Source organism: Camelus ferus, chromosome 2 (genome assembly GCF_009834535.1).
Source record: "Camelus ferus isolate YT-003-E chromosome 2, BCGSAC_Cfer_1.0, whole genome shotgun sequence".
In the NCBI taxonomy this organism is placed as follows: domain Eukaryota; kingdom Metazoa; phylum Chordata; class Mammalia; order Artiodactyla; family Camelidae; genus Camelus; species Camelus ferus.
The window spans coordinates 34,232,654-34,257,549 of NC_045697.1; the positions used below are offsets into that span (position 1 = coordinate 34,232,654).

Here is a 24,896-nt window from a genome sequence, read left to right on the forward strand (position 1 = left end):
GGAGAAGAGAGAGAGGGCCATGTAGGAGATGGGAAAGAGGAAAATACTTGTGTGAAAGAATCAGAAGTCAAAGTTTGGCTGTACTTAAAGTTGCTTCTATAAAATTTCAGCTACCTCCCCTGCCTCTCCACATTTCATTAACTATTGTGTTTTGCCAAGATGAGGATTCCCCAGCCATGAGATTGATAACCAGTTGGTGACCTCTTGAAATGGGTGACATAACAAGAACAAATTAGCCTTGGGGAGCCTTTGTGTTTCTATATTGAATTTGTGTATGAATCTCCTAGTAGAGATGTGATCTCAGTAGACCCCGGGGATCTCATTTGTCCTGGAAAGGGCTTGAGAGGAATCTGGCTCTTTTCAAAGTTCCAACAGATGTGCAATTTCAGCAACTAGGACGATCATTTCACCACCAGTCATCCAGGGCTTTTCTTAGCTCAGGTGTCACCTCCTTAGTAAACCTTACTGCTCACTAATCCAAAGTACATTCCATCCTCCCAACTCCTGTCTCACTCTAGAAGCATCTTACCTATTTGTTGATAGGTTAGTGTTTTGGATCTGCAGTCTCCCCCACCTAAAATACGAATTCCATATACCCAGGATCCCATCTGTTCTGTGCACCCCTCTCTCCTTGAGGAGTGCCTGACGCCACAGATCAACAATAAATACTTATGGAATGAGTGAGTCAGTTACTCAATTAGCAGAAGACAGTGGCACAGTACTAGACACTGGATACAAAATGAATAAGACATGCCCCCATTCCTCAGCTTTGTTCTGGGTAGAGGATATATTAGTAAGTAAAGATAATCCTGCATTAAAGATGCAGTCATGCTAGTAATCCAGAGTATGGTAAGGACACAGAAGCGAGTGATCAACTCTAAGTGATGAGGAGGGATGAAAAAAGGCTGCACAAAAGAGGTAAAGCTTGATTTATGATTAAACTAATGAGTAGGGGTTTACAGAAAAAGAAGGAAGAGCACTGGGGCAGACAGCATGTAGCGTGTGCACAGGCTTGGAACCGCAGGGCTGGGGAGGACGTCATGTAGAAGAGGAGCTGTCCATAGTGGATATTGGCCTTTGTCTTTTTCCTTCAGGTCTGTGGTATTTAGGAATCTGAGGAAGAAGACAGTTGTGTGTCTATATTTAAGTCAAAGTTGTCCAGATGGAGGCGTGAGTCCCTAAGACTGGAGTGAAGGTGGTGGTGGGAAATGAAATAAAAACAGGTGTACCTGTTCGGGGACAGGTAGAAGTAGGGGAGGAGCGGGGCGCAGTGTTAGAGCTCAGTCAGCTCGCTCTCTCACGCGCACAGTATCTTTGTCCCTTACTAAGCCTTGGGCGTTTTAGATTTTGCCTAAACAATTAAAGTGCGTCCTGATCACTCCAGTTTTAAAACAAACTTAATATTCATTATATAGTAAGGCGACCCAAAAGCTTTGTCTGACAGTCTGAGAGAGCAGAGAGGAGTCTTGGCCAGTGTTTGATTATTTAATTCTGATTTGTATTGGGGTAAAAAAAGAAAGAAAGGGGAGGGAGGATGACAGGGAGGAAGGAGAATGTGAAGTCTGCAGCCTGGTAGAAAGGGATAATATGAATGATGGTGGCAAACCTAAAATTTCAAATAGCTAGGTGTTACCTAAGATGAGGACAAAGATGCTGGACTCCCACCATGAAACAGATAAGGCTTAATTTAATTATGGGAAGTGGTCCACATTGTGCTCGGTATTCTGGTTAGGAGGATACATTTTCCCTGCATTAGGAAAAAAATAAAAATGTCTCTTTAAGGCCAAATGGGAGCGGTTTATGGATTTGTTTTCTAAAGAGTAACATTTTCTTAATGTTTCTCTGCCCCTTTCTTGATGGAGGATAAACCCAGCAAGTATTTGATGGTAACGTACAACAATAAGCTTGTCCATGTGCCAGGTACTGAGTTAGGGATCCAGAAACCTATAAGATAAGGTCTTTCCTTTAAAGGAGCTACAGACTTTGGGGAGAGAAGTACATACACATGCGATCATCTAAAGCAGGATGGTGTGGGCCTGGGTCTTGGGGTAATAGGACTTCAGAGAAGGCAGAGCTATGCATCACAGGAAGAAAGAGCAAAAGTTGATTTTGTAATAAAAGGTCTCCATGAGGAAGATTTAGATCTTAGGAAAAACACCTGTGGTCTTACAGGTAAGAATTGCATGTGATAACTCTATACACTCTCCTCAATTCAGCAACGAAATATCTTAGTCACTAGGGATTAACTTATTTTAGAGTCACCAACTAAAGGGGAGGAATGTTCTATCCCCACAGCCTCATTCTGATACGGATCTTTCCTTAAATCTTCTTCTGGGCTCTTCTTTTATATATTATTTTATGATGCTTTTGGGGTCTTGTATGGTCCTGAGTTTCTCAGATTTCTTCTGACGATACTTCTTATAAGCACATTGTTGCTGACCAGAGCCCCAGCTTTGGTCAGCTCCAGTATCTCTTTTTCAATTCTCCTGGTCACACACAGGTTCATAAATTCTCCGAATGACATATTAGATTGACTCAGGTCCATAGCATTTTTCACAAAGACAGAAATTATAAATCTTTCATCAGTCTTAGATTGACTTCAAATTGCAGTAGGGTCCTCATGTCCTGAAGCCAGTTATTAGTCAAGGTGGAGATCATTGCTACAATGAAAACACTATTTGCTTCTGAGGTCTCCAACTACTAATCATGTTCCTGAGAATAAATGTCTCTGGAAAAAAAAAAAATTGGGAGAAGTCTGTGCATACTAGCTGCTTCTTGGAGATTTCCTGGTACCCATTAAATGCTCTTAGAGGTGCTGCAGTAAAGCGACCTGTTGAAACATTTCTTAAACATATTCCAGTATGGAACTCTTTGGGGTTTTGTTTGATATCTCTAAACGTTCTGAGAAGGATGCCTCTGGAAATGTTGCTCCAACTCATGGCGTCTCTCACTCACTAGATGACAGTATGATCACAGGTCTTCACCGACACCACGCAATAAGCTTCCCAAGCATCAAGCGAGAGAGAAGTGTTAGACTTTGCCACTTTCTTCTGCTGACTTTGGCAAGAAGATCCTTGAGGAAAGGGTGGTTCTCTGAGTAACTGAGGGCCAGCACAGGCATGGCACAGCGTTACTATGTGTGAGACTCGTGAGGAAATATTGTGACTCATTAATGAACGGCCATCACGTTACCAGTGCCTATGAACTCCATCAACCTCAACAAGACTCAAATTTTGCTAAGTCACATATCACAGAACAGTAGATGTTGATGTGTTTAGATAGAAATTTAAGAATGCTTCGTGACACCAGAAAACCGGGCCCTTTAGAACCTATTGTGAGCCTGGTAACCTGTCTGAAGATGAGTGTGTCATTTGAGAAGGGAAAGGAACATTGCATCATGTGGGTTTCTGTTGTGCTGGTTGCATCTCACTCATTATCTCATGTACTTTAGCCATCTCACACTTTTAGGTGCTTGTTGTAACAACACTGTGTCTTGCTGGATTTTTCAGGAAACTGACGTGGTACCAGACACAAGGCTCTTGGACAAGTTTAGTCAGATCACACCCCAGCTTTTGGCCTCACTGGATGAGACCACCCCAGACCCACCCCTGGAGGCTCTGTACATCATCGACTTCTTTATTGCGTTGGCAATCTGCAACACAGTAGTGGTTTCTGCTCCTAACCAACCACGGCAGAAGGTAAGGTCTCTAATGCAAACAGGGGTCACCTTCCAGAAGAGAACTTTGGGTATAAATATACTTGTTATGTGGTCTTGCTGTGTGGAATAATTAGTAATAGTAACAGGTGACATTTATGCGTTGCTTAATCTGTGCTCTGATCTTAATGATGTTCTAAGTGATTTACAGGTATTAATATGTTTAATCCTCCCAGCAGCCCCATGAACTAGGTACCATTCCTCTGCTATCCCCCATTTTACAGCTGAGCTTCAGTGACTTGCCCAGGGTCACAGGATCAGTTTGTGGGGGAGGTGGGGTTGAACCCAGGAAGTCTGACTCAGTGCTGCCAGACTGTTTGGAAGGATAGCTGATGAGAGCAGGTCTTGGGACATGTGACTCTGTTCATCTTGCTTTAGTTTCCTTACCAAACTGAAGCTTTCTCTGATCCTCCTGAGACCTCCAGCATATGTGCTACATCAAGCAAAATACAAAGTATTGGAGTCCTTATTAAGTTTGATGATCATGTACCTTTTCATGTACCCGTCGTGTTCATTTAAACTCAGTCCAGCACATCTGTAATATACCAAGGTTCTGCAGTTCCCCGACAAGCTAGATTTTTAAAGTCTATTTTGTAGCTTAGAATTCATGGAAAATTCACTTTCAGTTAAAAAGAAAAACTTGTTGTAGAGACAGGTGATTCACTACTTGCTATGTTACCTACCTTGAGTGTGACCATCTCCCCTTTTGCACACATCCACTGAAAACTCAATCTGCAGCACAGCCCAATTCAGTTTTAGTTATCCCTCAGATCATTTTCTTTTGGCAACTTCAGAGGTGGTCAGTTTTAACATAAAAATAATTTAATTCCCATTAAGTTATCATTTGATCAGAAACTGTCTCTTTGTAAGATTTCGACTAGTAATTTTCTCTTTGAAAACTGATGATGCAGTTAGAGAATAAACCACTGGATCTTCTTTCTCCTCACATAACACTTTTTCATATACGTCTGTTTCCAATGCAGACATCTTTTGATGTTTCTGCTTAAGAAATATTGTTGCCTTATCCTCAAAGAAGATAGTATTCTGTGGCCTGAAAGAAAATCTCTGTAGGCCTGTAAGAGCCTAGGCTTCATGCTACTTCAAGGTAATGATGGAAAGGCAGAGCATAAAGAGCGGATAGAATTCACGTGCAGTACAGAAAGCTCACCTGTGGTAGAGTTTCATTTTTCATTTCTGAGTTGCCAGTAAATTTGAAAATTGATCAGCATGAGTCCCTCGAACTGTCAAAACATTAATAATTATTAGGAGAACACTTTTTAATTCCTTGGTCGTTTTCTTTCTTTCTTTTTAATGGATGCACTGGGGATCGAACCCAGGACCTCATACATGCTAAGCTTGCTCTCTACCACTGAGTTATTACCCACCCACCCCTTGGGCATTTCATGAGTGAGAAAATTTTAGAGTTCTATTAATTGGTCTTTACAATTTGTATTAAGTTCTAAGTTTAATCACTGATAAAAATTAAGATCTAGAAGAAATCAGGCTATGAACAAGAAAAAATTCTCTAAAAATAGAAATTTGAATTCATATTATGATTCTGATCATTCTTCCATAAGGTACTTTATTGGCCTATTTTTTTTAAGTCATATTAGCAACCATTTTAGAATCTGGAAAACAAAAGAAAATACATGTTAATTTTTTGATTTGCTATCTTTCAGTGTTTTAAATGTGCATTATTTATTTGTTCTTACACTATTCATACTGTTTTTATAGCTTTTTCAATATTTGCCTGTAATCTTTATAAACTTTAGATACTATATAATATTTAAGAAGATGTTTCTAATTTGCTATTATTGAATACTTGCTTATAATTTTTAAATAGTCATTGCTAGGATGCATACAATAAAGATGATTAATTTTCTATTTTTTAAGTTATTTCATTAGGAAAAATTGCTATAAGTATGCCCACTGCTAGCAATATTAGCCTTTTATGTCTTTTGCTGTCAGCGTCAGATTTCTTCCTAAATGGTTGTAGAAATTCACAATGCCATCCACATTAGCACATCTTTTTCATCATGGCTGTTTTAATTTTTATTAATGTCTTTGGTGGTTTAAGAAAGAAGCAGGCTGCTAGCTATTTAAGGGAGTGATCATTCTTCGCATCTCTTTTTTTTTTTCTTTTTTTTTTCGGTTTGACTTCAGAGTTGTTATCAACTGCTTTTGACTGTATTATTGAGACCTTCCCAAATGATCTTTCCCTAGATCGGACTCTCTGCTCTGAGTGGAATGCCCATTAAGTCTCTAGAAGAGATTAAAAGCCTCTTCCAGAGACTGTCCGTCCGAAGGTCGAGTTCGCCATCTCTTGCCAGTGGGAAGGAGCCATCGTCGGGGGTCCCACACGCCTTTGTGAGCAGGCTCTCTCTCTTTAGCCGAATGAAACCCGCTTCACCTGTGGAGGAAGAAGTCTCCCGGACAGACCACAGCCCCCAGGGCTCTGGTACCTCAGCTCGTCCCGTCGAAACTGAGAAACGAAACAGCGACACGGATGTCACAGACAGCGGGGCGGAACCCCTGCCTGGACAGCCCTTGGCCTCCAGCCTGTGCTACGAGGCCGAGAGCCCGGATGAGGCGGCGCTGGTGTACGCGGCCCGGGCTTACCAGTGCACCCTGCGGTCCCGGTCTCCGGAGCAGGTCGTGCTGGACTTCGCTGCTTTGGGACCATTAACATTTCAGCTCCTCCACATCCTGCCCTTCGACTCAGTAAGAAAAAGGATGTCCGTTGTGGTCCGGCACCCGCTCTCTAGCCAGGTGGTGGTGTACACGAAGGGCGCGGACTCCGTGGTCATGCAGCTGCTGGCGGCGGCGGCCCCAGGTGGGTCCCTGCGGGCAGAGACGGAGGGGCAGGAAGCCCTGGGGGAGGGGACGCCCACTCCCAGTGGTTTTCTAAAGGCAGACAAGCCGATGTGTGAGGATCACTCACACTTGGTGCAGGCGGGGAAGCTGCCTAAGGTTTGGTGAGAAAGCACCGAAGTTCGGGCGTTGCGCAGACCGCGGTTCAAATCCGGATCCTGACGTTAGCTATGACCTGATAGTCGCCGAACTGTTCCGTGCCCAAGCCCTCAGTGAGCGGGGATTAGCGTACCTCCTGTACAGGTTCCCGGGAGGTTGAATGATAAACTATCTGCAGTAAAGGCAGCGCCCCTGCGCAGAGCCTGGAGAGCGGTACGTGCGCGGGGAATGGTAACCAGCATTCCCATAGTCATAACGACTGTTCGTTACCGATGGTGTGGGAACAGTGTTTGTGTTGAGTCCTTGGCACCTTCCTCTCCCCAGGGAGAACGGAACAGGGAAGGATTCATTCTGAGGAGTCCCTTTTCTAAGTGGATTCAAAACTACAAGGCCTTTTGTTTGTTGCAGGTTAAGCGACCATTGTTTTTAAAGAGATGTCTGTACTCGGGCAGACTGGACCACTTGTGTTTTGTTAATTATTTCAGATGGACCAAGTCTGGAAAAACAGCAGGTGATGATAAGGGAGCAGACGCAGAAGCACTTGGATGGTTACGCCAAGCGGGGCCTGCGCACTCTGTGTATAGCAAAGAGGGTGAGCCTGCGCCCTGCGCCCCGTGGCTTCCTCCTCCCCGTGTTTGACTCTCATTTTATGAGAACTAGCATGCATCAAGCCGCGGTCCCGGCTCTGAGGAAAGTGCTTGGGCCACTGGCCCTCTTCTCATGTGGCTTCTTTATTCCTTGTATATAAGTTGGTTGGAGTTTGTCTGCAAAGAATTTTGCCAACAATGTGCCTCAAAATTATGGTCTCTGAGTTCTCACAGATTTCAGTATATCTGAGTTGTTTTGTATGTAAACTGCAGTTTGGCTGGGAATAAAATCCCCAGGTCCTGCTGCAGTCTTTCTCTGAGTGCCCTGTAAATATCGTTCCCCATCTTATAGCATTAGAAGTGCTTTGGAAAGAATCAGGCCAGAGACTGGCTTAACTTTCCCCATGTAAGTTCTAGGTATTTTTCCTTATATGCTCATAAGTCTGTATCTGCAAATCCAGGTAAATTGACTAAATATTATCTCAGTGTCGATTATTCACTATTGAGAATAATCCTGGGACGTGATATATCCTTTAGAATAAAAATTTAAGTAATAAGAAAGAAGACAGAGCTCCAAGAAGTGATTTTATTACCAGAACCACCCCTGGGGGCATGGGAGAAAGAGATACAGAGCCTTTTAAGAGTGAATTGGTCAAGGTTTTTGTGCCACTTGGCCAGTGGGGTATGGCTTACTATTGACCAAGTCCAGCTGCTCAGCTGTAATGAGACTATGCAGGGCTTTACCCTCCCTCACTGATAAGCCAAGGCATCTCCAGCCCCATCCCTACAACCATGGCCACAGCCACATCCCCAGCTGCACACCTGGACAATGTATTTCTTCCTTCCGTGAGCAAACTCCAGTAGCTCACTGTTGCAGAGAAGGGAGGGAAGTCTACTTAAGGTGGAGAAGGGAGAGTCTAGTAAGGACTAGTAAAGCCCTTCTCTTTGCAATCACGAGAAGGATGTGCTTATGAGGGAGGGAAGGGAGTTTGTTGTAAAGATACAACAGAGACTTTGATGAACATTGAAGGACAAGAAACAAGTCAGCCCACGTGGGAGAATGATTAGAGAAGAACCAAGGAGGCTACTCTGGCCAGCTTTCTCCCCCTGCTGTAAACTACCTCCCACCCATTCTGTTGTCTTCTCCCTCCCTGGCTCTCAGCCTTGCAGTTAATTTTTGCAGAGTATCAATTTCCCCTCCTTCATTCTGGGCTCTAGCTAGTAGAGAAAACAGAGAGATATCTGTAGATCAGAGTGTCAGTGTATTAATGGCTTCCCAGTAATTCCCAAACTGTAGAGTTCCTGGGAGACCTGAATTGGAGACTGTAGTTATAATCTGAGACCAGCACAGGGGTCTCTCATTTCTTATTTAAATTCTAGCTTTTAGGAACTTTCTTAGGGCAAGTGGGATCTGTTGTAGACTCCAAGACACTTAGTCAACCAGCTTCATGGAGTCAAAAGCCTGCCTCACACATTTGTAAGAAGAATGGAGAATTCATGATCAAAACAGAACCCCTGCCTTTTCAGTGGACTGATCCTGTCCTGATAAAAATGTAACCCAATAGGTGTCAGATTCTCCCAATCAGATTACCTTGTGGGCAAGAGTGAGTAGGTAAATTGCCTCACCCTGCTACCTCGTGCTGCTTTATAAGAACTGAAAGTAGATTTTTCTCTCTGACACCCTGAAGACAAAGGAAAATGTATCATTGGTTCCTTCTCCAGGAATTCCACTCCGTTTTTTGTCTGGAAGAGGATTTTCTTAATTTACCCATATGGTCTCCTCTTTCTTTTAACCTTTACAAATAACTAACCCCATAAACCAACCATCAAAAGACATTAAAGGTGCTGCTAGCTGCATAATACCTGAAACTGAATCGTCCAGACACTGCTTTCTCAAATGCACTATTAGAATCAGCCTGAATTTAACTACCAAGTGGAGCCTTCTCCCAACTGTATACTTCCTGGTTTAATTAAATAGTTTAACCCTCTTTCCTCATGTACGGTGCCTAGAATTTCCCAGAGACATTGAGCTACAGGGTCCATCCATCGTCAGTGTTACACTGGTCTGATCACAGAGCGCAGGGAGTCTGTGACCCTGTGGTCCCAGGCTGCGGACCTAGCCTGAGTGCACCCAGAGAGAGGAATACCTAAAACAGGTTGATGACTTGACATTTTTCCAGGGGTCAGTCCTGGCAGGATTATCAAATGGCCTGCCTCACACCCTTTTTTCCGCCATAGGTCATGAGTGACACTGAATATGCAGAGTGGCTGAGTAATCATTTTTCAGCTGAAACCAGCATTGACAACAGGGAAGAATTACTACTTGAATCTGCCATGAAGCTGGAGAACAAACTGACTTTACTTGGTAGGTAGACGGCTGTTGTATTGTCTGAATGGGGAGTTTTCAGAAATACTTGACGTCTCTAAATAAGTCATTCACCAGTGCCTTTTTTTTTTTCACTTTGATCTGATGTATGTGGTCCTACCCACCCTGTCCAGTTAGATTTCTGCCCAATTTCCAATTCTTTCCATTTTATTTTCCACTGCAGTAAGTTAGACTTCATTTGTGGTGGGATCAGGGTGATCATTCTTAAGATCATTTAAAAATTCAGCACTTAACATAGAGTACAAAGCCAGATAAGTACCCTGGTTCAAGAGAAGAAAGCTAAGGTTTCTTGCTAGGGCATTGGATGAGGTATTTAGTATGTGTGGTCTTTTTGAATCTATACAACAAATCTCCATTTTATTTAGAAGAAACTTGGGACACAGAACAGTTTAATGACCCCTCGATGTCACATGCTCAGCACTGGCAGAGCTAGGAAGCAGCTCAGATCTGCCTCCCTCCAGGGCCTGCACTCTTTATTCTGTATCTACAACTGGACTCATGAAATGTATGTCTCTCTCTCCGGTTACTTTCCGGTTCCAACTAAAAGTTGTACAACTGACATCTCTTTTCTCAGATTGAGCTGCCTCTTAAAATCACCTGGAGTGCTTTATCAAAAGCTGATGACTACCCACGGATTCTGATTCAGTCGGTCTGATAGGTGGCCTGGGCATTTGAGGTTTTAAAAGCTCCCCAAGCAGTTCGAAGAGAGGCAGCCAGTGTTGAGAAACACTGCCCTGGAGTCTGCACATCTAGAGTCTCAAACAAGTGCTAACACACCAAGACATGAGTCTCTGAGCTCCATTCCTCTGGTTCAGAGAAAAACGATGATCTAACTTGGTCTCTAGCCAGTAGAATAAGGATATTCCTCCTAAGTCATTTCTCCATTTTGCTGTGATGGATATAGGTCCACGGTTCCTCCTCTGCTGTTCCAGTCTCAAAACTGCTCTGTGGGTTTTAGTGCCAAAAGTCATCTAGCAGCAAAATCAGGTGTGAGTTGATGAGACAATTTAGTCTTTATTATCCTAATTAATGTGGTTGTTATAATTTGTATGTTTTTCTAAAAAGATTGATATGCTTGATGAACAGATATTACAAAATATACATGTACCATCTTACCTTTTTAAAATCTGCGAAACTTTTGAATTCCAAAGCATCTTGCCCCAGTTGTCTCAGAAAAGGGAATTATGGACTTGTATCATGAGAGAGCATTAAAAATAGATATTACATGTTGCTGACCAGAACATTCTTTAAAAGCCTGTCCCTCCCCTTGGGAGTATCATAGAATTATAAGATTGCGGAGTGAGGCTACAAAGGTAATTGAATAACACCCCTTCAATTTACAAAGAGGAAAGCTGGCCAAAAGGAGAGCAAGTTTGATAAACTCATCGATTAGTAAAGCTTTCCTCCCAAAAGATTACTTTGTATATGATTCTGGTCTGGGTCTTCACTCTTCACTTGGATCCCTCCAAGCTCCTGGCGGTTTGCGTAGTTCAGGCTTGGGTTGGCTAACAGACATGATTCAATTATAGCCTAGGGGAGCTTCTGCTGGCTTTAGTTTCTTGCAAGCCCGGTTGCACTTTGTTATCTTTTAGGTGCTACTGGCATTGAAGACCGTCTACAGGAGGGTGTCCCCGAGTCTATAGACGCTCTTCACAAAGCCGGAATCAAGATCTGGATGCTGACAGGCGACAAACAGGAGACTGCTGTCAATATTGCTTATGCGTGCAAACTGCTGGAACCAGATGACAAGCTTTTTATCCTCGATACTGAAAGTAAAGTATGTATACTGAGATTAAACCAGTCTTTTGTTTCAAAGCCAGTGGAGTACTTGTGGTTTGATAACTATAAGGAGAAAGATGAACCAATAACCATTAGCTCCTTGATAATTAGTTCTTCCATCCAGCAACCTAGCTTGTTCTTCTAAAGGGCTGGAAAAATAGAATGATTCTAAGGAATCATTGCTGAATAAAGGCATTGAAAGAAAGTTTCCTTTTTATTTGCTTTTTTCCCCCTCCACATCGGATTATCACTGATTTGACAAGATTTAGCCCAGGATGACAAAATATGTCAAGCTCTGGGACAGGAATCTACCTCCCTTTCAAGCTGAGGGGAGGTGATGATTTCTGTTGGAATCAGGTGAATAAATATTTTTATGGTTATTCTAAAAATAGACTCGCAGAATAATTGTGCCCTCTAGTGGTAAATCTTAGCTAGTGCACCTGAGAAGATCAAAAGTTGGAGGAACTGTTTAAGGGAAGGGAAAAAAGTGTTTTCCTTTTCTTAAGGAGAAGGAATTTAAGGGGTTTGGACTCAGCCTGTTGTTTTTTGGTTTTTTTTTTTTTCCGATACCCCCCCCTTCCCTCCACCCTGCCACACATCTATAATGCAGATGTTCTCATCAGTTAAACGGCAATTTATTTTTTTCAGAAGATTCCTGGTAGTGAAACTAAGATTTGTGAGTATTGTTTAGTCTGCTTGGAAAACCTTCCTCCTTCCTTCCTGAGTTGTGAGACTTAATCAGTGACATACAGTTGGTCACAGCAACCGGCTTCTCAGAAGCCCTCTGGACCATCTCGCTCAGGGTCACATCTTGGGCCTCTGTCACAGGCTGCCAGGTTTGGTCAGCTGTGTCATTACGGTCAGGCCCCGAGCAATACCCGACTAGATGGTGCATCTGGGGGAAAGAGAATTTTCCTTATTCGACGCAGAGTGAGTTCTCCTTGGCAGTTGCCCGTGGCCCAGGGACCCACAAGCACAACCACCAGCCAGATCCCGGTACCAGCCAGGAAGTGAGCACAAGAAAGTGCTTAGTAACTGCAGTCACTAAAGTGGATGTGCCCTGAGTCTGGGAAGACCCGGGCTCAAACGCTTAGCCAGCAGTGACCAGGTATGTGACCTTGGGGAGTTACCCTCGTGAGTCATCATCCTTACCTGTAGGGTAAGACTAACGTCTATTTCATAGGCTTGTTGTGGGCATTAAATGAGAAAACAGAAATTGTTTAATGTGGTGCCTGGCAGAAGAAAAGGGTTCAATGAACATGTAAGAGTAAAAGTAATCAGTCATTTGTGTTTGATTTTGACTTGGACATTTTCGTGAGCAGTAAAATCATGAGGGCTGTGAAATTTATTTGTAAATACACAGTTATGGTTAATGATATTTGAATCTACCAACTCAGGAATACTGTTTTTTGAGTATCCACTGTGGACTTTTCTGACTACAAAACTCGAGGATTTTGGCTTTTGTTTTGCTATCAATAGCTATTTTACCTCTTTAAGTTTTTCAGATAACTAGATGGAACACAGTGAGTGAACAGCATTGGATTTAGTTTTATACCTTAAATTCATGCACATAAAATCCCAGGCACATAGTGGGGCTCCATCACTACATTAGTTTCTCTTCCCCACTCTCCACCCTCAGAAGATGCCAAGAGTTAAAAATGGAATTGAGGGTCGTGGAGCCCAGTTTGACATTTAGTGAAGGAATTGCTCCTGTGACATTTTAAGTGGGCCACCTGGCAGCAGGGGAACATCCAGTCATTTCTATGGTGTAGAGCTTCAATTTTACAAATCTCCATCAGCAGTGCTTCCTAAGTTTGCAAATTAGGTTATAGTTAATGTAGCCACTTACAAACCTTGCGTAGTTTCTGTTCTCATATGTTGTGATTCTTTCTTGTTTTAGTATAACCCTAACCCTGGCGTACTTACTGCTTTTCAGAATTCATTATTTGATTCTTAGAATCCACAAAAGGCTTTTTCATACATGATCTCACTTGACCATCACAACAAGTAGACAAAGCAGGTAAAATTATTCCTGGTTTTTAGCCCAAGACTCCAAAAGGTTGTGATTTGTCGAAGCACCCACAGCTGATTACTTGTCCAGCATGCTTTTTGTATTATTGCGTATTATATAATCTCTACTATATATATCTGTACTTATATGTTATTCATGAAGTTAAGTTCTATAAAGTGACTGAATTAGCAAAAAACTGAACCATTACCTTTATGGGATATAAAGGATTAGGTTCCCGTGAGCCTCCGGTCACATTTTTGTCAACCAATCAATATATTACCTTGCTTCGTGTGTGTTTCTTTTTCAAGGCATCATATTTAATATATATATAGTTGATTCATTAACATTGAGCTCAAGACCAACAGCATGTAACTCAAGCCTGAATGAAGCTTGTCTAACACAAGTTTTGTCCATAAGGCACATCGTGCCATCTTGTGCGTGGGAACACTAGCTGCATTAAAGCACTGTAGTTGGGGGCCATTTAAAACAGTGAAATCTCCAGGAAAAAGCGCAGCAACACAGAAAAACACGTCGCCAAACAGGCTGTAAGAAAGACGCTTGTTTCCAGGGTGGGAGCTGACCCACGTCAGAGCCTCACCTTGCTCAGCCGCATCCGGGAAGATGCATGTCACATGACTCAAAATTTTGGTCACTCTGTGCATGTCCACAAATGACCGAGAAAGCACCTTGATTGCTGATCACAGGATGACAGATAAATTTTAGCAAATAGGTGAATTTGCAGATACGAAATCTGCAAATAATGAAGATTGACTATATACATGGACATATTTTTTCCTATAATGAAAATACAGTTAATTTACAAAACTAAGCATTTTTGTACCCAAGTAGGAGAATAAGAGCATCTATAATCAATCTGCAGTCATCAAAGCACAGATAATTGGCATTCAGTTTGAAGGGCGTCCACGCAGACTGCACTCTGCTCTGTGGGCAAATGAATGCTCACACACAGACTGCGTGTATACCCTTGTACAGTCTTGTAGCTCTATTTTTTCGCTTAATAAATCTCTTAACCATCATCTCATGTTAAATAGACTGCAGGGGATGTTACTTTCTAAATGTATCGTTTTAATTTAACCAAACTCTGAAAGGTTTTTAAAAATAATTTTTTTACTATTCTGTTTGGAGTCTATAATGAGAATATTTGATTCATCTTTGGATACTTCTCCTTGGGGGCTTTTGAGATAGATGGGATCAGATTTGTTAACAAAGGTAAAGGTTGCCAGGGAGCTCCATTTTGAAGTTGAATCTCTTGTTTATAGTTTGTGTGATTATTAAGTCTTTGTTGTGTTGTGCCTGTGTATCTGTATCTACTTCCCATCTGACTTGGTTGTGGGTTGAGAAACACTTGATAAAACAGCATTTGAAATAAGAGTACGTAGCCTCTGAGTGTGGGGCTCCCTCATGAATGGGCTATTTCAGGCTTAGTAAGTGAAAACGTAAATGCGCCGCTCCTGGATTTTGTTTGGCTCTATCCCTAGTGGTCATTTGATACAATGATTTCTGGATCAGCTGATTATTCACGTTCTTGAGTAGAATTCATCCAGCAAATATTTATTGAGTGCCTAGCACAGCCCTCTCTCAAGCATAGGAAGGTTTTAAAAGTAAATTGAAAGTGCCATCTGTCTTCAGAGAACTTCCTAACTAGTGTGGGGTGAGGAGAGTAGAGGGAGGTACCAAACCAAATGTGATGAGTGCCACCAAGAGCACCCGGCCAGAACGTATGCTCTATGAGGGCGGGGATTTCTGGTGCATTGATGTATCCCCAGCACCTAGAATGTTTTCAAGTATACAGTTGTTTTTCAGTAAATACTTCGTGATGAATGAATGCGTTGAATCCAGAAGAAGATAAAAATCATAATTACTTTCGAGGTTTTTTGGGGCAGTTTTTGAGGGGGGTAATTAGGTTTGTCTATTTATTTAATGGAGGTACTAGGGACTGAACCCAGGACCTTGTACATGCTAGGCACGCTCTCTATCACTGAGCTGTACCTTCCCTCCATAATTACTTTTAAATTCTGCTGAGTGTTGTGCTTTACGCTAGGAACTCTGCGTGTGTTACTTCACTTACTCCTCACAACAGTATTATAATGTAGACATTTGTGTTTTTCATATGAGAAAATTGAAGCTCAGAGAAGTTACGTAATTTGCCTGATGTCAAGCAGGGAGCAAAGGGCAGAATAGGACCAAAGGTCTCTTGAGAGTTGCAGTTTGAGAAAGTAAATTGCACAAATAAAGAAATTGTACAACTATTTCTTAGTCGTACTGTTGGAAGCAAGATGTCCCCCATCCTTTTAACACATGGCCGCGTGCGCACAGAAGTCCTCTGTGGAAGAGCTGTGAGGTCTTTGAAAGGAGCTGATGACTCACCACCTGGGGTTGCTTTGATGCAGCTGTCGTTAAAGAATAATGATGATAAATTCAGCTGGATGTGGCCAGCAAGGGAGCCCCAAGGTTAACGGTCTTTGCCTCTTGGTTTAAGGATGCCTGTGTGATGCTGATGGACACTATTTTGAAAGAAATTCAGAAGAAGAATCCAGCTTCTCCAGAGCCAGCATCATTAAGTGAGGGTTTACACCAGCCTCCCGCCCCCCAGAACTCAGGGCTGCGGGCTGGACTCGTCATTACCGGGAAGACCCTGGAGTTTGCCCTGCAGGAAAGTCTGCAGAGGCAGTTCCTGGAGCTGACTGCCTGCTGTCAGGCTGTGGTCTGCTGCCGTGCCACGCCCCTGCAGAAAAGCGAGGTGGTGAAATCGGTACGCAGCCACCTCCAAGTGATGACCTTGGCCATCGGTGAGTGGGGACGGACCCCCGCCCTGTGCTGCTCACTTTCGTGTCATGTGAAGTGGTCCTTCGGTCTGTGTTTCCTTCTGCACATCTGTTAACCCTTCTGTGGGTCTGTCCTTTTCCTCCCCCTCTTTCCCTTCCGCTTTTCCTCTCTCCTTTCTCTCCATCCCCCCGCTCCCTCCCCTCTATAGCCTCCATCACCTGTCTGACCACCTGCTATGAACCAGGTGATAGAGGTGTGACACGGAAAACAGTATCATAGGACATGGGTCACACGTCAGGTCCCCAAATCAGCCGGGTTAAGGAGGCTAATGGGCTGAATCACAGAACTGAAAAGTCCACGAGTTCTACCTTCAAGAAAGTTAAATTTAGAAATATGAACAATTCGTTTATTTATTCAACAAATACTTATCAAGTGCCTTCTATGTACCAGGCATTTTTCCAGGCAACGGAGATACAAGAGTATATCAAACTGACAAAGTATCTTTTCTTAAGGCACTTACATCTAGTAGGAGGGCAGTACAGGAACAAATGAAACAAAAACAAAAAGGTGTAAAGATTTAAAATACCAGATAGTGACCAATGCTATTGAAAAAATAAAGCAAAGCCAGCATATGCAGAGCACTGGGGGAGAGGGCTGCGACTGGAAATACCTTTTTCAGAGACAGTCTCACTGATAAGGTTGTGTGTGAGCAGAGACTTCAAGGAAATGATGAGGGAACCATGGGAGATGTGGGGGAAGAAGGTTCCTGGCAGAGAAGACAATGAAAGGTAAGGCCATGGACCATGCTTGGTGTGTTCAAGTCCAAGGCAAAGGGATTCAGCAAAGGGAGGATTTCTCTGCAAGCTAGGGAAGGGCAGAGAGGTGGCAGGCAGCCAGACCATGTCGGGTCTTGGAGGCCAGTGCAGGTTTTGGCTTTGATGGGGAGCTGTAGGTGGACTTTGAGCAGAGGGGGGACATGAGCTGCCTTAACTTTAAAAGGATCACGTTGGCTGCTGTGTTGAGAGTAACCACTGTGTTGCAAGGACATAATGAGGGAGACCAGTTGAGAGGCTGTTGAAATAATTCAGGCATGAGAGAATGGTGGCTTGAGCCCAGGTGGATGCAGACGAGGTGGCGGGATGTGGTCAAAGAATGGACATGGTTTGAAGAAAGAGCTGGTGACATTTGCTGATGGACTGGATGTGTTATATACTAGAAGGGCTCAAGGAGGGAGGACATCGAGGTTTTGTTTCTAAGAACAGAAAGGACGGAGCTGTTTTTCTGAGACAGTCAGGGAAATCAGGAGTTGGGTCTTCTACACGTTAAATGTGATAAGCCCATTAGATGTCTAAGCAGTGATGTCAAGTAGGCAGCTGGATATGAAGTCTGGAACTTGGCAAGGAGGAACTGGCTAGAGATAGAAGTTTGGGAATCATAAGTCTAGTGATGATATTTAAAGCCTTGATAGTAACTGAGATCACCAAAAAATGAGTATAAACGGAGAAGAAAAGCTGGTGAGATTCAGCTCTGAGACACTCCAGAGTTCAGGGAAGAGTGAGACAAGGACCCAGCCATCGCCTACAGTCTGTTTTCACCTGGATTGTTTTCCGCTTCAGGTGGCATCTCCCCTCAAGGTGCTAATAGAGTCCTTGAAAATTCCCACCCTTCTGTCCTGTCCAGTTAGCAACCAGAGTGAAAAGATAGCACCTCTTTCCAAGTTGCTGAAATAAAGAATCAGGATTAGGATGGAATTTTGTTCAGCTGTCTTATTGAATGAACACGTGAATGAATGAATTGTTCAAGCCACTAGATCCAGATGTTCCTGAGGCCAGAACCCTGGACATGTCAATTACATCACTGAAGTTGAGTCACGTGCCCATCTCTGAACCAGTCACTGAGGCTGAGGACAGACAATGCTAATTGTCCAGCCCCGGGTCAGTTGCCCTTCCTAAATCTAGGGGTTTGGGTTCATCCTTAAAAGCTACATGGACTCAGAGTCCCCAGGGAAAATCAGGATACTATTACCAGTGAAGTATAGTGCCAGGATACTATAAACAAGTGAAAGTTGCTGGGCTGTGGGAAATAACAAATGTTCATTACCAGCAGGAAGGCAATACCTCCTCTTAAGAAGCTTCCAATGTGTTGGGGAGACAAAGAAATCTATGGCAACCACAATGCTGTGTGATAAGTATGATAAAAATTCACAAAGTAGTACTTGGAGCCTAAGGAAGGGGCATTGGATCTAAAGGCATATGAGAAGGATTTTCCAGAGGCAGTGAGATCTAAGCTGAGAGCAGGGGCGCTTGAAATCCAGCAAGGTGGGGCGAGGCGGTGAGGACAGTGTTATAAGAGAGGAACAACATGAGCAGTGGCTGGAAGGAGCAGGGTGTATCTGGAAAATTGAAAGTAGAGTGAGTGGCATAGAGAAAGGGGAGGTCAGTCCAGGTAGGTGGCATAGCATGTAGGACTTTAAGGTAGTATTGAGTTCAGAATTCTTCCCAATGGCAATAGGGTGTCACATTTAATTTCTGCATGGCTAGCTTCCAGACAATGTGGAGACATGGGATAAACTTTGAAGGATTTGATTGTTTGCTTGAGTGGCTACTGTTGATTTGCACCATTTGCATCTTTTCTTTACTCCTCATATGGTTCTTACTTTTTTTCTGTCTCTTGAAGGTGATGGTGCCAATGATGTTAGCATGATTCAAGTGGCAGACATTGGGATAGGGATCTCTGGTCAAGAAGGCATGCAGGTGAGTGGATGTTGGGCACCCAAATACCGTGAACCTCACCTGCCCATCCAGAGGCAACATTCTCCATGGCCAGACCTCTGTGGTGGAGCGAGGCTGTCTGCGGCTAGCTCAGGAGTGGGTGGCAGGACAGTAAGCCATTCATTCGTTCATCATTTACTGGGTGAGCAGTATTGGTATTTTCCTGGACAGTTTTAGCTCTGCAGTTCACTTACTCAGTTTAAAAAGTATAAGTTATCTAACTCATAAGAGCATATAGTTTAGCCCTGCAATGACTACGTGACTTTTGACATTGATGAGAGCCACTAAGGATTTGAATAAAAGACCTAAGGATCTTAAAGAAGGAGCGAGGAGAAGATCTGAGAGAATGAGGGAGATGGGAGTGTCCTGTTTATGTGTGTATGTTGGCTAATGTTTTAGGCACAAAAGTCAGATAGAAGCTTGTCCAAAAGACTGCTTGTCATCTGTGGAGCAAATGCTGTCAAAGAAAAGTGGAGATGAGGCTTAGGGTTTCCCAAGAATTGTAAATTACGGCATCTCTACAAAAGATGAGAAATTCAAATACCTCTTTGCCTGACACATTATACAAAGTCACATGGAGTCATGACTACAGTACTTTTAATATTTTCCTCCTGGAGGAGAAGCAAGTGCACATTGTGATGAGCTGCCTCCTAGGGGCAGCACACTTGCTCAAATGACATCATGAGTGGTAACAAAGAGAGAGGACTTGTTTCATTGGCCCATACTGGAAGGCTGCATAGGCAACCTGTTAAGGCTCTGTACTCGTGGGTTTTTGTTGGGAGGGTTTTTGTTTTGGCTTGCTTTTGGGGTATATTTGGTCTATGTGTAAGGTTTAAAACATATTTGAACGGTCTGAGCCTGCTGGCAGTCAGGTGGCCAGGCTGTGTCTGTTCTAACGCGTTGGATTGCTCAGGGTGACGTTCTCTCCCCGTTGCCTCCGCAGGCTGTGATGGCCAGCGACTTTGCCATTTCTCAGTTTAAACATCTCAGCAAGCTCCTCCTTGTCCATGGGCATTGGTGTTATATCCGACTTTCCAACATGATTCTCTATTTTTTCTACAAGAACGTGGTATGTAGCTCCGGAGAATTCGTCCCTTCTCTCCTCCCATTTCCCCTCCTGCTTGTGTAAGGGGTGAGAAGGGGGCACTGCACACAGCTCACTGGGCTCAGTGATGTTTGGGAAGCAGCCAGGAGCACTCCCGTTGCCTTACCAGGAATAATCTGGGAATGTGCTGTATGTTTCAGCTGCTGACAGCAAATTGCTAGGCTTGTCCATCTGCTAGCATTTTCTATTCCCTGTGCATTTAAATTCAATTAGGCCCTGTCTGGTTCATTTAGAGTCCAATTTCTGACCTTCCATAAAAAGGTTGTGACAAGCAGAATTATGAAATGTTTAATGCTCTCTGTCAGTAGAGAATGGAAAGGTTTGCTTTCATGTTGCAGGAGATACAAAAAAAAAAATCTGCAGTCCCCAAGTGCATGTCCCGTGGGGTATATTGAAGACACAGACACAGATACAGGTGGAAACCCAGTGCAGTGCCTTAGCCTGGAGCTGCTGGCACCCCCAGAGGAAGAATTCTCTGGCAAGACTATAAAATGTGTTGGTGCTTGGTAGCTGTTTGATGATCAAGGAACTTAATTTGACTGTATGATTCCTAAAAGGGCAGGATTTGATTAGTAGAAGTCCTGGCTTTGAATCTTTAGCATACCACTTAAATTTCAGTTTCCTCTTTGAGAATCTCATGTTGACCTTAGATTGCTTCACCTAAATCCCTTCTAGGAGGGTTTATTACGCAAATATGTCACAGTTTTCAGACCAAATTTATTCTTGGTCTTAGAAGTCCATGTGTGGCAAGTTAGTAGTAAACATAAATTTGCATCACTCTATTGAAATACGGTCTTTAGGAAAAAGATGACTTTAATGGATCGTTTTTGGAATATCCCAGATATGTACTTTAGATCTGTGCATGTGTGTCTGTCTGTCTGTCTGCCTATCAGGAGCTTTTTTTTTTTTTTTTTCCTGTAGCACAATGAACTTTTCAGGAAGCTCTCAGTACTTTACCTTTAGAATTAGCACTTTTAGTCAAAGTTTAAAAAAAACTTTGATACTTTAGAAAGTTATTTGAAATGTATAATGTCTCTTTCTGAGTACCTGATTCTGGGGGAAAGCTGTGACTTGCAATTTAAAATTGCAGGATGGTCAATGACTTTTAGAGGGGAGCCCCTCTCCCATGTTTTGTTTTTTTAATACCTTGGCATTTTTCTACCTTCTCTTGTATTATGATGCAGCCCACCGCATCCCCTCCCCCTACCTTTTAACTCCACATTTTGAACTAATATTAAAAAGAGACGTGCTCCTGGAGAGATCGAGTGATTATTAGTAGAAAGTACATCCCTGGAGAGCAAGGACCCTGTGGTCCCTCTGCTCTGTGAACCTTGGTGGCCGTTCACACTGGTATTCTCCCAATTCAATCCCACGTCTTTCTTGCCCAGCTAAACAATGAATGGCTTGTACACTGTGGAGAACAGGGCCTGGCATCAGGAGCCATTTGAGTGGCTTAGCTTTCTAAGACTGTGGTTCCTGGGTCTTGGCCAACTTTTGAGATAGTGATGAGGACTGTGGATTCAGAATAGCGCCCCGAACCACATGTACCCAAACTGATAACATTTTCAAGAGTGAGGCATAATGCATGTCATGGACCCGAGGCTAAGAAACTCTCAGGATTGTGGCCCCATCCTAAGGTGTTCTGCTGTATCTATGATGCCAATGCTAATAATATCTTAATTGACTAATATTCATTAAAAAGACACTTTATAGGTCATGAGCACCTTCCAACTTCATCTTGATACTAAACCCTAAGGTGATGTAATTCTCATTTTCCAAACAAGGAAACCAAAATTCAGAGAGGTTAGGAAAATAGGCTGAAGTCAGTCCATAGGAAGTGTCCCCCGGCCTTGAAACAACATCCCTGAATATAAGCCCAGTGTCCTTTCCTGGGGCCTGCCTTGCCTGTGGGCACAGAGCTTTTACTATCATGGGCTTATTCTGTCTGAGACAAAATACTGGAGGAAATGATTTACAATGTATGTGCTTGGCTGCTAGGGTGATCACCTGTCCTGGTTTTGCTGGGACCATGCCAGTTTTAGTAATAAGAATGCTATGTCCTGGGAAACTCCTCAGTCCCAAGCAAAGTAGGAATAGAGAGTTGGCCAGCCTGCCAGCACCATCCCATTTCACCACTAAAAAATAATTGTGAAGCCAGAAAGCAGGAGAATAAACACTGGTTGCCACGTACCAGGCACGGGGCTAGGTTCTTTATCTACAGCTAGAATGTCTCCAGTTGAATATTGGCTCTGCCACTTATTAGCCAGGCAACATTGGGCAAGTTGCTTCTCTTCTTTGCACCTCAGTTTCCTCATCTGTAAAATGGGAACGATAGTAATTCCCAAGTTGTCATGAAAATTAAATGAATTATCTGCAAAGCTCTTAGAACAGTGCCAGCACCACATAGTAAATGGTATGTGTGTGTGTGCGTGTATATGTTTATATGTTTTAATTTACTAAAACAGTTACCAGAAGAAGCTGCAAGGTAAGTTGTGGTCTCCATTCTGCAAATGAGGAAGCTGCTCTGAGGGAGAGGCTGAGAGCACTGCTCAGGATGCAGCGTGGGGCATGTGCGGTCGTAGCATGCATTGCTGTTTCTAAGATGCCAATGTCCCTCTTTGTGTCCCTAGGCTTATGTGAACCTCCTTTTCTGGTACCAGTTCTTTTGTGGGTTTTCAGGAACATCCATGACTGACTACTGGGTTTTGATCTTCTTCAACCTCCTTTTCACGTCTGCGCCTCCCGTCATTTACGGTGTTCTGGAGAAAGACAAGTCTGCGGAGACCCTCATGCAGCTGCCAGAACTTTACATGAGCGGTCAGAAGTCAGAGGTGGGTGCTTCAGCAAAGCCACGCGGGCCAGTTCACACCCATTGTCAAAGAGCGTTTTCCAATCAGCTGAAATGTTGTGGTGTGTTGAAAGCGATTTGAATTGGCGGTTTCCAGAGATCTGTACTAACATAGCAGGTATAGTTACTCTCTTCTGAGATGAACACAAATGAAAGATTGGTTTTTATGAAAGATTTTTGTCTTTATGAAAGATTTCAGGTGCTTCTAAGAAGAAATCCAGTCTTTAGACCTTACAACTATTAATAGCTAGTATTTACTAAACCTCGTGGCGCCTTCTGTTGTGCAAACTACTAATTATTCCTGGTCCCAGTCATCGTCACAAATCACTTGGAGAAAGGACCTGGTATTGTTCCCATTCTAAGATGAACAGTCTGAACTTCAAAGGGGCTACGTAACTTTTCCAAAAATCTCATAGCTGAAAAATGGCAGAGCCGGGATGTGAATACTTCTTAGGCTGATTCTAAAGCCAAAGTGAAATTCTTTAGGTTCTCCCGTCCTGGAAAACAGTGGCGTAACCTTGATAGCTCCCGCTGTCTAGAACCACACCCCCGCTCCCTTAACTGACCTCTCAGCCTTATCCACCCACCTCTGATGTATCACGTACATCTGCCCCTTTCCATCCCCCTCTCTCTGCCCTCATTGTCTCTCACCTGGAGTATTGTAGCTCGCTGATTAGTGGGGCTAGCTGTCTCAAAGCTCATTCTTTCTAATTCATCTTTTACAGAATTAATAACAACCAGCATTGAGATAGCCTTACGAACATTTATGTAATGCCTCCTATCTGCCAGGCACTGTTGTAAGTGCTTAACATACATAAATCGAATTCTCAAAGTGGCCCTGCCAGATAGGCACTATCGTTATCCGCACTGTGCATGAGGACAGTCGGGCACAGAGAGGTACCTTAAGTAATCTGCCGTGTCACCAAGCTCGTGGGTGGTGCATGTGATCTCTGGTTCCCGAGCCCGTGCTGGGCTGCAGAGAGAACACCGCTGCCGTCTTTGGTCCTTGGGTACCTCCCACCCCTTTGCTGTTTAATGGCCAGAAATCCAAAGTGCTCTCATAAGTCCATTGTCAGGATCACTGGGACAGAGGTGGACCAGCAACCTGTAGGTACCGCTACATGGACAAAGCGGAGGGGTCAGTCTGGTCAGATAACTGAGCCTTGAGAAGAGGACTCTGTGAGTCAGGACTCCTGGTTGCAAGTGACAGAAAACCAGTTCAAATTGGCTTAATAAAAAAAGGGAGATGTATTGGGTCTGAAACAACCATGGGTGTTTTGCATAGCTGCAAAGTCCGAGAGGAGTGGTGACAGAGCACTGTTACTGTTAAAGCAACTATAAGTGCTGCTTATGGCTCGTTGGCCGCAGCTGAGTTCCATGCCCTTCCCTGTGTTTATATCGCTTTGGCCAGAAAGACCATTTCCCCACTGACCAGGTCTGGGCGGTAGATCATTCCCGAGGGCAGAGCTGAACTACATGGACGGGGTTGAGAAGGCGGGTCCCCTGTAGGTCTGGAGAGATGAGAATGAAGCTCTCCATAAGAAATCCATGTGCTGGGCTTCTCTGGCCCCATTGTTCTGAAGATGCTGACCAAATCAGCACATGTTAGAAATTAGGGGTTATGTTTAGCCTGAGTTTAAATTCTGGCTCTGTGGTATGTGACCTTGGTGAGTTATTTAACTTGCCTGTACTCCAGTTTGTTTACTTTCTGGAGACAGTGTGAGGATTAGGTAAGATTATATGTGTAAAATTTCCAGCCATATTACCCTCTCAATGTTATTTTTACCCCATCCCCAGACTTAACCAGAAATTTGAGGAAATCTTGAATTTAAAATGATGCGTTTCCTTTTGTCAATCCAACTTTATTCTGGCTTGAATTGCCTTTCCAGACTGGAGAGTAATTTAATGTCCCAAAGCTCAAAGAGCAGCCAGCACAG

The 24,896-nt window shown here is 43.4% G+C and overlaps 1 protein-coding gene across 3 annotated transcripts in view; it reads left to right on the top strand.

The window, feature by feature from the left end:
* The window catches only part of ATP10D (ATPase phospholipid transporting 10D (putative)), a 94,031-nt gene that overhangs the window by 56,309 nt on the left and 12,826 nt on the right, over positions 1-24,896 (top strand). For 2 of the 3 annotated variants that reach the window (XM_032496938.1, XM_032496935.1), the window contains exons 11-19: positions 3,510-3,698; positions 5,939-6,548; positions 7,171-7,277; positions 9,511-9,637; positions 11,251-11,435; positions 15,949-16,258; positions 18,912-18,988; positions 19,950-20,075; positions 22,742-22,942. In XM_032496938.1, coding sequence (XP_032352829.1) covers positions 3,510-3,698; positions 5,939-6,548; positions 7,171-7,277; positions 9,511-9,637; positions 11,251-11,435; positions 15,949-16,258; positions 18,912-18,988; positions 19,950-20,075; positions 22,742-22,942 — 1,932 coding nt within the window. Of the gene's footprint in view, positions 1-3,509; positions 3,699-5,938; positions 6,549-7,170; positions 7,278-9,510; positions 9,638-11,250; positions 11,436-15,948; positions 16,259-18,911; positions 18,989-19,949; positions 20,076-22,741; positions 22,943-24,896 lie in introns of those variants that run through there. The other variant, XM_032496944.1, reaches the window with a different exon arrangement.